Source organism: Saccostrea echinata, unplaced genomic scaffold (genome assembly GCF_033153115.1).
Source record: "Saccostrea echinata isolate AGI-Se365-2 ecotype Australia unplaced genomic scaffold, CSIRO_AGI_Sech_v1 ptg000033l, whole genome shotgun sequence".
Lineage (NCBI taxonomy): Eukaryota > Metazoa > Mollusca > Bivalvia > Ostreida > Ostreidae > Saccostrea > Saccostrea echinata.
Window position 1 is genome coordinate 22,427,381 of NW_026889782.1, and position 19,883 is coordinate 22,447,263.

Below are 19,883 nucleotides of genomic sequence, written 5' to 3' on the forward strand. Positions count from 1 at the left end.
AAATAGCCAATCAAAATGAACTTAGTCAATTGTAGTTCTATATATACAGAAACAATTTCTTTTTCTTTTAGCATTTTCGGCAACTTTTTTTAGGTCTACAGTTTTAATTTTGGACTCATGTACTAGGAATATCATATCTTTAGCAGAATTGTGCCACTGAATTAAAGGGAACTCTTTTTTTAGATGCGCATGATGCAACTTCCTGGATGGTGTGTAGGCTGTTTGTCAACGTGAAACCCACGTGTATTTCAGGGTAGGTATGTTTACACTCAATTTTCTTTCTTAAAAGCCGCATAAGGCGTATTTTTTCTGATCTCAAATTTTTGTCTCAGCATTAATCTTTATTTTCTCTTTCATGAATTATCTGCTGAGAGTGTAATTAATTAATTAATTTAATTAAAGCTACATAGTAACATATAGTGAAATCATTTCCTTGTGTGAGACCTTAAATGAAATAAAATAGATCAAATCAAATTATGTTTTATTACTTTTTTTTAAATGCCGACGGGTTTGGTATTTATGTTTCTGTTTAATATATATGTACATGTGCATGTATTATGCAAGTAGAATGTAAAATAAAAAAAAACCGTACAGAATGTTACGGCACGTGCAACGTTTTTCCTTCGGTCAGTTTATTGATTTATCGAGTCCATCGATTAAAACAAAATATTCATGATAGAATTTCAATGAAATGAATAGCTTCTGGATTATTTTTTTTTCCAGTTTCAAAATGTCGTTTCTGTGAACAGATAATATACCGTAGCCGATTTATCAGTTTATTGTCCAGTTGTGGACTTTGACTAATTCTACGATCAAGTTTCTGAAAAACACCGAAATAGTGACAGCCACAGACACTATTTAAGGTCTTCCGTTTAAATAGCACGATTAAAGACAAAAATATCTACCGAAACAAGATCATCGTCGCAAGCCACGGGTTTTGTGTCCATTCTATTTCCACAAACCCGTGGCTGCCTCCTACCAAATTCTCTCATTCTCGCGACTGAATCATTGAATATTTATTAAGTGACGCCAGATTTACCCTGACCAATGAAATCACTCTGTAGCAATTTTTGGTACGCTTAAATGGCGGCGCCCATAATGAAATCATGTTTGCTATGCGTGGCAGATTTATTGAAAAAAAAATACGATAGATCCTGAAGAACAGATGTGAGTAACGTATATTCTAAAATACTTACAAGGTTTTACATTAAAATACAGGGTTTCGAATGTAGACGTTGTGTGAGAACGCTGAATAGCGTTACTCGTTAAGAAAGGAAATTCGAACCGAAGTTGATGTACAGCTCGTGGTTATGGTTACATCCAAATACAAGATAGACATCATTTTCATTGGTTCTGACTTGAAGCGTCAGATGTTATTCAATTGGTTGAATGTATGTTATTAATATTCATGAGAACGAGAGAAATTTGAAGGAGGCAGCCACGGGTTTGTGGAAATAGAATGGACACAAAACCCGTGGCTTGCGACGATGAAACAAGATATAATAACATATTTTGGTGACATGTGGTAGGTACATGTATATGATATTTTAGGCCCGATATCCAAGAGGGGTCCAGTGTTAACAAATGGAAGTGACTTACCTTCTCTATTTCATAATACCGCAGGTATGATTTTTTAATAAAACGTTAATTCTACGTTATTTTTATGGATTTTTCATATGGAATACATTGTAAATGTGTACTAGAAGATTAATTTATGGAAAAAGACGAATAAAAGTATTCTTGGACCCCGGGGTATATATTGGGGGGGGGGTCCTGTCCACAAGCACCGGTCTCATCCAAAGGATCGATCTCCACGTTTTACTACTTATCCAAACTGGGCATAAAACATTCTCAATGAATTTTTTAATCATTATGTTGAACCTAACAAATTATTCCGACTTGCTGTATGACCTGAAAAAACGTGGCTGAACTTATCCGTTCAGAAACTCACAGACTGGGATTGCTTTTAACCAGTGTGTGTTATGGCCTTGATGCAATGTCATTTGGTCGAGTCAAGGTCACTGACAGAGAAACTGTAATTTCGCTACCGTATTTGTACTAGTGAAACATTGCTGGTATCATGCAGAGTGTGACATGGCCTTGACTCAAGTTCAAGGTCACTAAGGATAAGATGTTTTGATTGTATGTATGGACTAAAAGAACATGACGTGTCACTGTGAACTTTTCAAGTCGGTAACACACAGATTGGGTGTGTCATGGTTTGACATAAGGCATTTGGAATGTTCAAGGTCATTCCTTTACAGTTTTTCCTAGCGAAATATTGTAAGTTGCTTCCCCTTACAAGATTGCTTACATGTATAACTTTAGAATGTGGCATGACCTTGATTCAAGGTCACTTCTTCCTTCCGCAGCTCCAACGGAAGACCTATTCGTTGCTTTGCAACGAGCTTGCTCTAGTGTTTAACTTATGTTTCAAAACGTATGTAAAACGTATGTTTTACATATGTTTAACATACGTTGCAATTTTACCTGTGTACTCATGAACTATCAAAAAGTAGCCATTGTATGAAAGAAATTTGTATATCTTTTTATAGCTATAAATGTCGCCGTTTTGTTTAGAATTGAAAAAATAAATCTCCAGAAAATTCTTAACAAAATACTTGCATGATTCGTTGTAATGGTTGAATTGATCTACACCATTTGTTGGCTTATCATAAATTCAGACCTGCCTACCTTTTCTGTTTCGAGGGTGTAATTTCAATACTCATTTTGGTGGAATTTCAGAGGTAAAGGCGTAATCCTTTAAGTTTCCATAGTTCGACGTTTTGCAATGAATTAAACCGGAAATTGTACATCACTAGATGAAATCCCGCGCAAGCGCAGGGAATTGAATCTATACCACTACCGACAGAAAATATATTGTAGTCCTTACTGACAGCCTACAGGGTTATAGCAGGAAGAAATACTTTGTTCAAAATCCCGCATGCCCCCCCCCCCTTCCCTTTTGTAAAAACTTGAAAAAATACCAATTTCATTAATTGATGTTTATCGTGAAACCTTTTACACTATGTTCATGATGTTATGAATTTTGTACTTCAGATGCTCTTATATCATTTCCGTCAAGGATAAAAGCAGCGAATATGCACATTTTATTGATATTTGATTGGGGTTTTTTTTGGGGGGGGGGGGGGTTTAAAAATTCACAGGTACTTGGGTCTTGGTTTATATATATGTATGTACCTTATTGATATGTAAAAATGTACTTTACCTTTTTTTTTTTTACATATCAATTAGTTATATACATATATATAAACCAAGACGCAAGTACATGTACCTGTGTAAAAATTAGCTTTTAACGCCCTATGAATAGGCCGAGTATTTGATACAAAAGACTATATTCAGAAAAAAAAAACTGAAATGTATTGATTAAAGCACGAAATTTTACAGCTTTAATTATATTTAAACAACGTCTTATTCATTAATTTTCTCTTTTCATGTAAGCAAGTTTATTACGAAGTAGAAATTGTACTTCGGTTTCGCTGCCACGTTGCTCTCAGTGAGGAATATATACACATTTTACCGATAAATTTATTAGGAAAACCTACTACATATATGTAACAGTGTTTCGATATATAAATACATTCACAACTTATAGTGTTATCAACGAGTTACCATTATTTCAATGACCATTCACACATAAGCTTTTTTATGTTCGTCTCGTTTTACTTTTTAAAGTTGCATAATGAGTCAAAACCATGTGTTTCTTTTAAGAAAATTATATCATCTGTGAAATATGAATATAGCGAAGTTTTGACAACTCAACTGCACTGTAAAGCAAGAAAAAAAACTGCATAATATAAGTGCCGGAAAAACAAATGTTGTATCTATCGCTTTGTTTTTATCGTCTTTATCAACAATGTCAAGGTCACGCGTCCTTTATTTTTAGCGTGAAACTTGTAAACAACATTGAATTGGGGCAAGCAGTTATGATCATTTTTATTTTGAAGATTGTATCAAAATTCTCAGTCATCCGACATTTATATCTATGGAATTGAAACCATGGTAAATTCTTCAACTTTTCAGCGCATGCGTACAATAAAGAGGAAGAAGTGAAGCAATATTTTTGTGATGGGTTATACAAAGATTTTTTTTTACTTTTATTTTTCTCCATTAAATTAGATTTTTTAGGTTCTGAAACCTGTAATTTCTGAAACCTAATATCTTCAAGAACTGAACAAAATTTGCATGTGTCATGCAAAAATTCTTCTGTTGTCAATTTTCCCGTTTGTCCGTCACAGTATCACTTTAACATCGGGCTCGATGCTATATGATGTTCTAGAAGCTTCCGTCAATATTAAGATGGGTGAATGACAAAAATAATTTGCACGTTTCCCTATTTAATCGGTTATCACAACTTATTTCTTTTATATCATTTAAATCAAGTTTTGATTGAATAATTCAGTGATGACGTTTTATGAAATAAATAAACGATTGCTTGTTGTCAGTTTCATTGAAAATTTCCAGAAACTTAGATCCGCCAACTGGAAACGCCATCATACTCATGTTTTGCTGTTCGTAGAAAATAAAAGTAGACTTTTAATTCAATGTACGATACTTACAATGCGAGTGAAATCTAAATATAGTTAACGGACATCATATTGTTTCTAGTGTATTCTTAGAGGAGTAAGTAAAAACTCTGGTGCATCCGTTTCGGAGTTTATTTGCAAAAGAACTAAGTACGTTACGTATTATTCAAAGGCCCACAATTTTTCGTATTTTGATATACGCGTTTTCAAAAATATAACTACTATGTACATGTAGAAGAAGATTTGTAGTTTTGATATATGCATAACAAAATTTCGCAAGTACGTTGATTAGAGGCATTCACAGGATTTAAACATCTGTTCTTTCCGGAAATTGCTATTTTTCCCATTATTTTTACAAAAAATTCCCAAATTTGAAGTTGTGCACACCCCTCGAGCAAAATAAAACATATATATTTGAAAATAATTTGATAAAAGACAAGCAAAAATAATGGTAAGAATTTGCTCGAGGAATGTGCAGTATGTTAATTTTGACATTTCATGACTATTTCCGGTGGCGGATACCGAGTTAGTTGAGAGGCGAATTCTTATCTAGAATTAATAATAATGGTGTATTTCGTGTAATAATGTTAAAAAATAAATTTATCATTGATTGACCACATTTATATTGCTCATACAAATATATTTGTTATAAAAATAGCATAAAAACTAAAAGAATGTTTTATAGAAATGACAAATTGCGATATATAATTTTATACAAATAAGCCTTACGCTTGATAAATGTTGCCAGCAAGAAGGGAAGAGATCAATATTGATTTGATATACTAAAGCGATAAAATAAAAATGTTCACCTGACAAATGAAATCACTAAAAGTATTATTGCAGAAAAGAGAAAATGCTTAAATCCTAGCCTTTATTTTAATTTTGCTACTGTAACTGAAACAGCCTAGTTGACGTCTGCATGTATGTAAATAAATTACGCAATAAACTCAAAGATGACGTCACAATAGGTCCCCTTGCAACACATTTTTTTTTTTTGGAAAGGGGGGGGGGGGGAGGGATTCCCAATCTTTTGGATGCCGTTGGACAGGACTGATCAGATTAATTAATATTCTGAAGTCTTGTATTTTCAGTCATTTATAAAAGTGCACGGTTGATGTTTCAATATATTTTCAGATTTTATAATTCCACGCACAATATAAGCATGTCGCATCTGCATAAGTTTATATTGTATATAGACATTGTCGTTAATATTATGCATATAAAAACAAAGGCTCATATTTCACCTAGTAAAAATTATTTTTTACCCGTATATTCTACTTAAGATGATTCCACATATACCAGAGTTGTAATTTCTTTTCTGTCGAGGATCCAGTGAAGTTAAAAGAAGACTGGAATGAGAAAGCGACAGAAAGGTCCAAAAAAATAATTTCGGACAAAAAAAAATAAAACTAAAAAGCTGTATCGGATGATGGGTTCACTTTTCAGCAAGGTTACTTCTCACTAAATTCTTTCACCCAATTGCGGCGGGTTATGTGTATCACTCAATTTAATATAAGTATACTGTGGAACAAAATTATCTGTCAATGTGGACTTATCTGAAAACAAGTTATTTATCAGGCACGAAGAATCAGGGGAGCAGGGCCCCTTCCCACTGTTTCCCAAGCTTTGAAAATGATCATTGAAAGCCCCCCCCCCCCCTCTTTTTGCTTTAGGATAGGTAAAGTTTAGGAATTTAGTGTATTGGGGAAAATTGGTTGTGAAAAAAAAATATTGAAAAAAAACTTTGAACCTACCGTAACACGGGGCCTCGGTTTTTAAGGTCTCATCCGAAATACCCGCAACGTTCACTTCAAAGTGCCGATTGATTGATTGTATGTTGTTTTACGTCCCATTCAAGAATTTTTCACTCATACAGAGACGTCACCATATACCGCTGAAGGCCTTCAAATTTTGACCTTTACTCGGCACTCAAGGCCAATGGGCAGTGAGGAATCTTTATCGTGCCAACGCCCGCTGTGACACGGGACCTTGGTTTTTATGGTTTCACCCGAAGGACCCGCAACTTTCACTTCAAAGTGCCGAGCGCTTGGCGAAGGAGTTGCTTCCCATTTTTTTTTTTATCGACTTAAGTCAGTCGCGGCCGAGATTCGAACTCACGACCTCCCGATCACGGAGCGAGCGCTCTACCTGAAATGGATTGAAAAGCAGGCATAAAGGCCTATGATCTTTCTCTCCATAGATTTGATATCGAAGGATTACAATACGTACTTTAAGATAGGCTCTCACATTGAGCGAAACTTCCAATCTCCCTTGCAGAGTTGTCGTTCGTTTCTCTCTCAGACACCTCTGCGATGGGCTCACGTCAAGATTTTTGACATAACGTAAAAAACATGACATTACAAGGATTATCTCAAATTAAACTAATAGTTCTAGATATACTTAGTAAATATCTACCTTAAAAGAGGAACATTAGTGCAGGCATTTAATTATAATGAATTTAAACTCACGCACCATTTCTCGTGCTTATCACTGTGATATACGCGAGCCAACGACAGAGGTGAATGTATGAGCCGATGGTAGAGTGCGAAACTTCAAGCAACAAAGTCGAAACTTTAAGCAACAGTATTTATCTATAATTATATGTACGTATTTAAAAAAAGATCGTAAAAGTGTTCTTCAAAGAAAGTTAATGATTATACAAGTTTATTTTTATTTTATTATTTATTTATTTTTATTTATTTAATTTTTTTTTTGGAAAAGCTGTATACTAAGTTGGTGAAAAAAAGCCTCAATTAGTTGCTTAAGAAAATGCGATAGAAAGTTGCCTATGCCAACTATCCAAGAGAAGTGCTGCATCTCTACCAGCTTGTAAAGGGGTGGGGAGGGGGGGTGATACTTAATTTGTGCATTTGAGAAGGACCATCCAGTGACATATAAAATTATTAATCGAATGACATGACTTTTCTTTTTTTTTCTTTTTTGGCGTCTCCATATGAGTGAAAAATTCTCGAGAGGGACGTTAAACAACACACAATCAATCAGCAATCTTTCTTTCTTTTTCTTTTCTTTTTTTTTTTTTTTTGGAAACTTTTTCAGATGACAAGACAGAAACGTTTTAAACGCATTTTGAGTAGATAAATTCGTGAATGACGCCGCGACTCGTTGGAAAGGATTGACTGGGGAATTTGCCCTTTCAATGTTATCTATTAATAAAAATTTCAATTTTTTTCTTTTGAAAATATCTATAATGCTTTCTCATAAAATTTTATAGGGAATCTGACATTCTATAAAAAAGTTTTAATGCAATCTTAAAACAAACCACATAATTCACATAAAAAATATTGTTTAGTTTTTAAAAATCAAAATCTTGCTTGAATTAGAATAATCGGATACTTATAATAAACGTACTATTAAATATGCGTTACGCATCTCTCTCTCTCTAACCCTCCCTCTCTCTCTCTCTTGTTTTAAAATCATATAAATTAATCTTTCATTTGTACGAATATTGTCGGTCCCAAAAACCAAACTGCTTGTCTGAGGCCGTTATTTAACCGATCCATGGGTCGACAAAACGCATTTTGCCCAAGAACATAGTCGATAAATGTTTTGTTATACCTTTGCATTTTGTGCTGCATGTTTCCATGATGTAAATTTACTTAAACCACACTGGGGTTAAATTTGGTCAATTTCGTCACTGTCGAACACCAACGAATGCAAATGAGATTAAACTGATCCCGTCCACAACTTTGACGGAAGCGTTCCAGTTTCTCATCGACAGGTCAAATATCTTACTCAGCGGCCAAATATCGATTTTTTTATGACCGCTTAGTACAACATTGTAAATTTTTGAAGATATTTTTAAAGGTATCACAAAATTTTGTGTTGTACTCTGGAAATCTTCAAAATAAACACTGAAAATATTGTAGGGAGCAAATGTCAAGAGCGATTTGTGCATATATGTATAAAATGACAGAGGCTCTGTTCGAATGATTAAAACTCTGTATCAGACAAGGGCGGTCTTTGAGAAAATAAATTATCTGTAAAAATCTGAACAGAAACTTTGAGTTGGTAAAGTCATGGAAAGGGAAAGGCGCTTCACTGTTGCTGATCTTGTACAGTTACGCGGTAAAACAATAATAAAAAAATGGACAAACAAAAATATGCTACTGGACCAAAGTGTTTGAAATGTAGAGGGAGAATTTTTTTTTTGAAAACATCATGACGCAATGTTTTTTGACGTTATAATGTAGAGCTCTCCGGGGTTACCAAACACGTTGATTTTAAAATTAAGTAAATTGATTCCTGTTAAATCGAATGGAATGAAACTTCACACTTCAACAAAATAAATATTTTTTTTATATAAGAAAATGTGTATTTTTAAAAATATTTCTTGAAAGTAATATAACAAACTTTCCAACAACCCTCGTATTTGCGTAGCGTCGCTAGGTTGACGTCATAATGTTATTTTCCAAAGAAACTATCAATATTCATATAGCTTTGTTGGAAAATTGATTTGAGATAATTGCAAAAATTAAGCTGAATTAAAAAGAGGACATTTTAGACATCTTTCAAAAAATCTTCAGCAGATTTCCGGACAGGGCCGATTTTCGTACATAACGTACTTTCTTCTTTATTAATTTATAAGTATAGATTGAACAAAGCAAGCATGAATGTGTCTTTTTCAAATCATTTATTGACAAAAAGTCCATTTGTTGTAAAACTGGTATCCTGAATGCAGTCACATGAAACTTATTTAAACTTACATGTTTAATGAACGTTTGGTTAATTTATAGCAAATCACATAACTCAGAGTTACATTTCCATGTTAATACACATTCTATATTATTTCGCTATGTCGTTTTTTGTTTTCTAAAACATTTACTTATCTCTATGTTGTTTAAGCAATGTAAGAATAAATTGAATTGAAAATTGAACTGATTTTACTTCATGCACATATCATTCAATATTTTCTAATATTTAACATGCCACCCGTTTAAAAGGCATAACTCCAAAGTATATTACGTATGTTGTTTGTATCGAAAATAATCACATCGTGAAGAATCAAAACCCTGTATTAATGAGTATTATTTACCTTCTCCCAAGTTAGCCTTTCAATGAGAAGTTTTCTCGGAAAAATAATTAAAGCGTAAAATTAAAGTTCATGGCGTAACAGCGTAATTTTGTGATAAATAGCGGAAGAATTACATCAAAAGCGGAATGGTAGGCAGGTCTGCAAGCAGGGAGCATTAAAAAAGTTGTAATGAATGGAACATGACTATCTGTTTACGATAAGTAAAGTCACCTATTCATTTCAAGCTAAATAATTTAAATGCTATTGACAGTTTCTCTTTTGTATAATCATCACTGCTTAAAACTGGTCCATAAATGCATCCTGCCCTTCTTCTAATCATGCAATCAATACTGTTTTTATAAAAACAAAAGGGACAGTCTCCACATACGTTGAATAAATCATTACATTTCGACATTATTTTTATAAAGCCAGTTTATGATGCCTACAGTTATACATGAATGGAGTAATAAGATACCATCACCAAATAAATATAATAGAAGAAAGAACCAAGACTTTAATATTTCATATCTTTTTTCATATATTAATAACTTTCTCATATTTGTTTTGAACTGCAGAGTAAATTTTCAAAAAGAAATAATGATGTTATAAATTATTTCATTTGCGAAAAAAAGATTCATTGTTCAATTTTTCCACAAACATTATCTGATTGCAAGTATAAATTTAATTCATCTGTAAACACACTATTTCAAGTCTAAATCTAATTCATCTAAGGGTAGCCTATCCCAAGTTCAAATCTAATTCATCTATAAATACACTATTTCTTAATTTACATGTAAATCATCTATATACACATTATTTTACGTCTAACTCTATAACTCCCTTTAGTACACCCTTCTATAGTTTTACCCTCTGAATCAGTATAAATGAATCAGAGGAACTTTCCATTTCATATAAAGAAACACGTATTAGATACACGTTGCAAAGAAACATAAGCACCTGAAGGAAAAAAATGACAAAACTATTTTAACCTCATTAGAAAAACTTTTTTTTACGTTTTCAGACTCTGATTTTAAGCATTTCCATAGAATGTTCTGACAAGTCTCATGTCTTTCCATAGACAACGAGAAGAATACTGGACACTGGGTACTGCTTTTCTATGTGGTTGTAATAACAATACCGAGTGCGTGGGGAATCCTCAAGTCCACAGTGTAACAACGTGATTGTGATGGGACTTTCTAACCAAACACAGAGACGTTCGCATAGTAATTAAAAGATTAAAAGTAAATGTATTAGGTGGACGTTTAAGTATCCTGTCAAACGGTTAAGCGGCTGAGGGGTATTATGGAAACCATCTATCCTTCTTCAGTTATTCAGAATGAGATATATGAAGATAACGAACAGTATTCAGTGATAAAGGAATTAGATAGATTACATGATCAATATATACTGGTCCCAAATACCAACATAATCTTTGTTTGTAGGACTCATTATTACAATAATTGCCTTTTAGAAGAACTTGGATTTGATTCTACAAGGGTTTATCCAACTTGTACACATAGTTCTTTTTCTAAGAAAGAAATGCTTCAAAATCATTTGTCAGTTTTAAATATTTTTTAATGTTTAATCCTTTATGTTATTTGTAACTTTTAATGAAGTAATCTTGAAGTTGATTCATATATATATATATATATATATATATATATATATATATATATATATATATTTTAAGGAATCACTGTCTAGCTAGTAGAGTATGCCAGGGCATCAACGATAGTTGGAAACGTGGGATAATTTGCATAACGGGCGAAGCCCGTTATGCATAAATTATCCCACGTTTCCAACTATCGTTGATGTCCCTGGCACACTCTACTAACTAGACAGTGATTCCTTATATTTCCATTTCATTTTGAAATAAAAATGTAAATTTAGATTTGAAAAATGTAGACTAATAGATTTAAATTACACGAGGCCTCACATGTCAATTTCAATAGTCCCCGCCCACTGACGTCAAACACAAAGACAGCCGCACGAGAATTACATGCATATTAGGCCTCCTTAGCGTCAGACACAAAGACAGCCGCACGAGAATTACATGCATATTAGGCCTTCTTAGCTACTGACCTTTCGCTTAGGAAAATTTGCATTCCTTTAGAATGATCAAGAAATTAACTCTCCCAACTTTCAAAGAGTTATCACAGAGAAAACAAATAGAAATGAAAATATATATATATATATATAGAGAGAGAGAGAGAGAGAGAGAGAGAGAGAAAGCACAACTGTTATTACAAAAGCTGAGGGTACTATATTTGCCATGATATAATAATTGTAATCTTCATTGATGCCTTATCTTATCCTTCAGCATTCAATTTAAACTAGTTTAAAACGGGAGAATGAAAAATTAAAGTAGTGTCAATTGCACGGACTTGTTTTGAACATTGAATTATTTTGTACTTTTCTAGGTAACCAGGAGAATAACCAAGAAATACACAGGTAAAACAGAATGTGAATGGAAGCTTTTAAAATACTGCTTAATGGCATGAAACATGAATTTCACTTAATATAAAAAGTTGCTTAATATGTCCTGTTACAGGAGTGAAATATATTTTAAGTTTTTAAGCTTAAATTATAAGCTTATCAATCGTATGTTGAATTTAAATTAGAGCAGAGTTTTAAGACTGATTACATTCAATTTTGGCTGAATAAAATCTAACGACACAGTATCAATTTATGGGTATATACAATGTGACTTGTTTAATTTGTTCCTGTTGTATAAATTTATTTTGTTTATTAAATTTTGTTTAATTTAGTTTTCATTGTTTCCCTGATTTATTCGGTTCTAAAATGTGTATATCGTTAATCCTAACACCCTTCAAGAAGTTTTTGTGACTTCATTCTTGGGCGACTGGGAACTGAAAGAATGCAATCTTAATATGTTATTAGGACAAAGGGATAAGGGACATCTAACGTCTTGAACTCTATGTCAATAAGAAATACCATATAAACTGCATTAAGTCATTCAAAAATAAGAGTTTCCTATGACTATATGTGTACGTTTCATAAAAGAATTATTATTACAATGTAACAAGGGTTTTCCTAGTAAGACATTATAATTTATCCTGCCACTGAAAAAAAAATTCTTAAATGTAATTGGTTAACAAAAATACTGAATTCAACATAACATATATAATGTTTAACCTTTTCTTTTTTCTCTAAAGAGGATCTTAATAAATGTTATCATTAAGATTGAAGCAACATTAAGGATACTAACGTTTGCGTCGATTATCGAAAATTGAAATATATGTGAAATCTTTGGCAGAATTAATCCATAATTTAGACAAAGAAAAAATGGAAGTTTTTTGCCGGACTTAAAATGGATTTTTTGTTTTAGAAAACCACACCTAAACTTAGGTATCTCGAAAACAGATATCTCGATATCATAGATATATCCAAGTGATAAGAAGTCCCAAGCACACATTCTCTAAACATGTCGAACCCCAGAATATTTCATATTTTAGAACGATGATGCAATAGTGAACTACTTGGCCCTATCCGAATTTCATATAGAACAACAAATAATTGTCCCAGTTGAAACTTGAAGATTGTGTGGAATCAATCAAAATCATGGACTTTGTATCTGTCATATCTGTAATAAGGGACAAAAAGCAGACAAGTATCACTTTAGAAAGTAAAATTCAGAATGCCGGAAAAGTATCAATTTAAAACATATTGAAATTAATCCATTTTTTCTAAAGTTCTAGTGTCCACTGATGATTTAAATGAATTGATCTATTTTGTAGTAATATATCTAATGCATAGGAACAATTCCCATCGAGATAACTAGGGTTGACTGCACATAGATTTCAGGTTATCCCCTCTTAATATATTTAAATCAAATGATGCGTACATTATTTCTAAGGAGGACCTCTTCACCTAAAATGTCTAAATGATTTTCTTCTGCGCGCATGTCTTTTCTATAATGGAATAAATATCCAATAAAATGAAGCTCCATAGCATTCAATTTTTAATACATATAGTAAATTTGTAGAAACCCCTTATTTTAACACTTTTAAAAGTCTTATGCTTTAAAGTTCTTATGAAAGTTGAATGTTATAAAATCTTGAAATTAATATTATAAAAGTTACAGAATAAACAAAATTTACATGATTTTTAATTCAATCAACAATAGCACAAAAATATGTACTCAAATAGTATATTTTTGAAAAGAGGTTGATAGATTCTCCCGAAAATCTATAGATAAAAATCTTCAGATGTAATAGATCATATTTTTTTCTTTCCTCATCATAATTGTACAACTTTAAATAGAAATTGTAAACTTAGTTTAAAATCTAGCAGGGACTATATTTTTGGCGGAACGGCGGCGTATGAAAATATATCCTTTTCTACTTCTCAAAATTACTATAGAACAATGAATTTAGTTAAAAAAAAATAACAATCAAAGACTAAAAGAAAATTTCAAATGTAAGTAAAATTAATAATAATTGATTGAAGTTTTAAAATATATCAATAAATATGATTTTCCAAACAAACTACAATTATGTTAAAATTCAAAGCTTCTGATCTAAGTACAGATTTGAGCCAAAAATCCGTTAAAAGTGTTTTTTTCATCTTAATAAACGGTCAATTTTTTTTGTTTTTGTTCCAATTTGTATCTTTATACGATTACTTTACCATATGTGAAATAAGAAAAATTTAAATACACGAAGCATATAAAAATAACTAATATATCCTAAAAATCTAAGAAAAATTGAGGAAATTCGGATTAGCCAATATCTATTTTAGTTTAATTATCTATATCAATTTGGTAGTATCATCTGATAGACCCTATTTGTTAATATCTTTTTATGCAAAAAGATTAAGATTCAATCTTTTGAAATAAAAGTAGGCATCCCATGATTGGCAACGGTATTATTTTGTTCTTAAGGTCAAGGAAAAAGATAATGACCTTGACCTTTTTAAATACAACTAATATGAGAAGAATCCCTCCTTAAGGCTTAAAAGCATATATAAAAGTTAAAACACTTGAAGAGAAATCTAAATATATTAGATAATCAGATAATTAACTCTTTAACCTTAAAATATCTACGTATTAATTTTATTAGGAGAAGGAAACCTTAGTCTAATAAAGAATATAATTTTAAACGTTCAATAATTTAAGGACAGCTAATTTAAAAACATATAATAGTGACGTAATATTAGACATAATACAGACATGGACTATGCCTTAATAAAAAGCAAACTTTCATTTTAATATTTGGAATTGCAGTTGCAAAGTAAACATTTGTGGTAATTCATATCAGATTCTTCAAATCAATATTTTAATGATTGAAACATACGGAGTACGTAGCAGCCAATCACCTTTCAGTAACTGATATATGCTTAGATATTTATATTTAGTGTTTGGTATACATATTGTAAATTCTTACACGTACGCAGCAAGGTAGTTTTAAATACAAAACACGATATGGGAGCTCTTTGGGCTATCTGTTTAATTTTCGTCTACTTTGCGGTGTCTCGGTCTACCATTATTTCGCAGAAATACATCCCGAAACTAGAATTTGATGATAAAAAATCAAGTAATGAACTTTTGAAGGAATACAATTCTAAATCGTTGATCGAGTGTGCAGCTCTCTGTCAAAGGGAGTGTAGTTTCTTTGGATTTAATTCTCATATAAAGAAATGTCGTGCCCACAAGAGGATTTTCACGTCGGAGGTGTCTAATGAGGGGGGCTGGAGATACTACTCTCATCACTGTATGTAAAACTTATTTTTTCTTTGTTTGCCACAAATCACGAAAACGTCATTGATTTTCATCGCATAACTTTTAGAAAGAAGATATTAATCATTATTTACTAAGCACTGTACCATTTTGTTTCCCGAGACAACACTCTTTTATCTGTAAAAATCAATTGTATTTTCAAAATAATTAATTCTGAGAAATAGTCCTGTCTGTTTACTTATTTTTGTCTAATTACTTTTATTTCGAATGACAAATGAATTTGAAATTGATGGAATTATATCTTGTTATTCCAATATTTTTTTCTGTTTTTGCTTTCTGTTAGTATTATATATCTTTGATGAAAAATTTCGACTTCTACTGTGTAGGAAATATTAAAGAAAAAAAAAGATTAATGAAATTAATTTTAGGGATAATAACACTGTATTTTTCTAAATCATAAGACAATTGCAGTTTGTATTTGACCTAAAAAATTAAAAAAAAAAAAAAAAAAAAAAAAAGAAGAAAGATGCACTTCAAACTAGTTTCTCGAAATTGCCATCTTTCAATAACTGCTCTGAGAGATGAAATGGAAACCCTGCGCCATAGACCACTGAACATTCTCTGTTGCCCGGTATTTTTCAAAGAAGTTATTGTTTAAAGATTTGACACATTTGTTAAACCAAATGGTTTAACAATATAAGTAATGAGGAGCAGTTTAACATAATTTACATTGTAATTCACAACTTAACTTCAGCAATTAACCTTAATTTATCTTCCAGGTATAATGTATTCTCTTACTTCCTGTATATAAACATAATATGATTCCAGCATTTTTTTAATATATATATTTCAGCTATTCCTTTTGATTGTAAGGATTTTCGTGCAGATGGTTACACTAATTCAGGGGTGTACTACATTTATCCCTATGGGACCTTGAACAGTCCTGTCCGAGTTTACTGCGACATGAAGACAATGGACGGAGGATGGACGGTATGTAATATATTTTAAAATTAGGGTGCATTACATGATTCGCACTCTGTGTTTTTTGTTGTTCAAAAGAATATAGGATGAAAAAATATGAATATTTTTAGTTTATATCATAACATTTTGATCCTACAATTGTTTGAAACAATGAATTGTATTGCTATACATGTTTACTTTGAAAGGCAATCCAAAAACGTGTCAATGGATCTCTGAGTTTTGACAGGACCTGGACAGAATATAAAGATGGTTTTGGTTCACCGGAACAGGATGTCTGGGTTGGTAAGTGTAAATCACTTTTAAATAATAACTATCATCCGATTCAAAATTTGACAGACTTTCTTTTGTGTGGCAGATAAATAAATGGAAGCGTATCAAAGTTCTGATTTTAAAAATGAGTAATATGTTTCTACGATACAAGTTTATCGTGTTTAATTGAAATCTTACATAAAAAGAAATACAAAGATAGCAAGAGGTTTATTTCACTCAGCAGGATGGTCTTTGAAAGAGGCCAAACTTAGCATCAATGTCTACAGCTTGGGAAAAATAGTTTGATTTTTCAAGAAGGTATACTCATATTCAAAATATAATTATTGTATTTCAATGAACTTTACAGTTAAATATATTTAAATACAGGAAATGACGTAATTCATCAGTTAACAAAAGAAAAAGACTGTTTCCTATATGTGTCCATCACTCTCCAAGAAGGTACAACGTTGTATGAAATGTACGATCGATTCTCGGTCTCCAATGAAACAGAGAAATATCAACTCTTTCTTGCAGGACCCGCCACGGGAACCTTAGGTAAGTGTATCTAAGCTAAGTTCTTAAAGTTTGGTTTAAATCCAGTGCACCATCATATACTTCTTTGCATAGAAATATTATTAAGTTGTTGAATAAAGAGACAATGATAATTTTTTATCTAATATTCTTTAAACGTCTTTAATATTTCACGATATCATTCGTAGGTACAATTCACGAATTCCGCGAACATTAAATTTGTTATTTCTTAGAAGCTGAAAATTCAAGTTATGTATTTTAATAACAAATAAAATTATGTTAAATAATTTGTAAATAGCCTATCCAGTAACTGCCTTTGATCCCCCATTATTATTTACCTTGGGTTTCTTGAAGATTTTCAATAATTCACATTTTAAACTACTACGGAATAGGAAGTTTACAGCGCGTATTTGATTTATAATGCCGACATGTTCACGAAAATTTGATGTTCAAATAAAATTATTTGATCGGGAACATAGTCAAATTAAAAAAGCCTAATTCAAAACATCTCAGCGCATTTCACTTTTACCTATTCGATATAAAATGAAAATCTAATATTTTAAAACATTTACAGGTAAATAATTTCTTACCTTGTTACTATTTTGAAAGACTTGCTTCGTATTGCATTTCATACATTTTAAGGCACAACCTCTAGCAGATATTAATTTTTTTTTCACATATTCATTTTTCATGTGGATATAACGAACAGTATTTGAGCTCAAAAGTCCATTAAACATTATAAAATAGGAGCAAAGCAAACATGGACCTTTAAGACACCAGAGGTGGGATCAGGTTCAATGGAGGAGTGAGCATCCCCTGCAGACCGGTCACATCCGCCGTGTGCTCCTTGTCATGTTCGGGAAATAAAGGAAAAATCCGTCAACAATTCAGTGTGTAAATAATGCCCTAACAATAAGTATGAAAAAAGTCAGTCAGCATTTCACTTCATTAAAGACTGTATTTGCTGACAAGGTCATTTTAATTATGCTTTAAAGTGTAACACACCTGGGGTTTATTGTTATCTTAGAAAGGATGCTTTATGATTTACACAATTGCATTTTTGTACTGTAATTTTTAAATTAATATTATCTCTCTTTACAGAAGGCAGCACTAGAAGCAGCCTACCTTAGATGTACCTCAATATAGAGAATAAGTTTAAAGTGATATAAATAAATCATCTCTGTGATTATATTTTCTCTAATTCCACATGAAACAGCATGCGAAGCCGTCATCTGTCTTGGACGTACTTCAGTATTATTGACAATAAGTTTAATGTGATATAAATTAAGCATCTCTGTGATATATTTTCTCTAATTCCACAGGAAACAGCATGAGAAGCCGTCATCTGTCTTGGACGTACTTCAGTATTATTGACAATAAGTTTAATGTGATATAAATTAGTCATCTTTGTGATATATTTTCTTTTATTCTACAGGAGACAGTATGGTAAACACCGGAAGGTCTTACACCAATCTCGCTGGGATGTACTTCAGCACCCCAGACAGAGATAATGACAGACATAGTGACGGTAACTGTGCTGCTTACAGTGACGTCAGAGGAGGGTGGTGGTTTAACGCCTGTCGCTTCGCCTTCCTCAATGGTCAGTGGTCCCGGGCAGAGTGGACGTTTCCTTGGTATCCTACAGTAGAGAGTGGATCAACTGTTAGGGAGACCATGATGTTGATCAAATGTCTCTAGGTAAACATAATTAAAACTTAATTTCCAGTTGTTAATCTTTGGCATTTCCATGAACATTTTAAAAGATTATAAGAGAATTTGAATGAGTTATATAAAGTACGTTTTTTCTGAAACATTATATTATTTTTCTTTTTTTTTTCAACAGAGGAATATTTAAAAAATAAAAATGAAAATCAAATTGAGGACCAACAACAACTTTGACGAAACATATCTCTTTAGAGAGATAATTTGTTTAATCAATCTTGGTCATGGGATTCTGTTCCTTTTTTTAAATAATGTTTCATATCAAGTGAGAAAACTTGTAAAGGATTATGTTTTGAGGGGGTTTTGTGGTTTATCTATTTCCTGGAGCAAAAAGGTTTTGTTAATTTTCTTTACCGAATGTATCCAGGTAAAGATGAACATATGTGTTGTAATAAATTTGAAATTATAAATATTTCGTTCTTCTTTACGAACACTGCAATATGAAGACGCAATATAAAGACGCCGGTCTAATTTTTATTTTATTTTCAAGATTATTTGTATTTATTTTATTGAGTTTGTAATAAAAACTAATATTTTTGGTGTTATTCCATTAACTAAATTACATTATCTACTTTATTTTAAACTTCTTAGCTTCACTAATTTAACCACGTCTCTAAAGTTGCAATTTTACAGACGTGTTATTTAAAGCTAAGTTGTTTTATCATTTTTTTAAATTATTTATTTGCAATTACCGGGAAGTGTAAAAAATGGCTTTTCTCTTTTCATTCATGTTCATGCGTGAAGTTCAATGAGGCTTAGACGATAATTGATTGTGCAAGCCAAAGAATGGGCCTTAATTGGAGTAAAATGACGGTTTATCATTAGATAAACAGTACGTAATATGGAAAATATTTTAAGTTTATTAATTTATCCTCATCCTCAACAACGATCTTGCTGTGGTGCTCATATTTAGCTGTGGTGGAACTATGGCGCTATTTTAACTGCGGTGCTAGATAATTTAACTGTGGTGGGCCCGTCATGTTAAACAGTCCATGGAGAACGCTGTTTTTACGACCTAACAGGTAAACAGTCAGACAGAATGGCAGAGCAAAATATATATGCTCCCGAATCTTCGATTATTGGTGCATAAATATTAATAATAACACTTTGTCTTCAGTATTAT

General features: G+C 32.0%; 2 protein-coding genes across 4 annotated transcripts in view; both read left to right on the forward strand.

The window, feature by feature from the left end:
- The window catches only part of LOC133199050 (uncharacterized), a 269,846-nt gene that overhangs the window by 590 nt on the left and 249,373 nt on the right, over positions 1-19,883 (forward strand). The gene's annotated exons all lie outside the window — the stretch shown is intronic.
- Positions 16,226-18,736, forward strand: LOC133198275 (fibroleukin-like). The gene is made up of 4 exons (XM_061334392.1): positions 16,226-16,267; positions 16,444-16,540; positions 16,895-17,062; positions 18,474-18,736. Exons 1-4 carry the CDS (start codon positions 16,241-16,243, stop codon positions 18,734-18,736), a joined length of 555 nt encoding a protein of 184 aa, XP_061190376.1. The 5' UTR covers positions 16,226-16,240.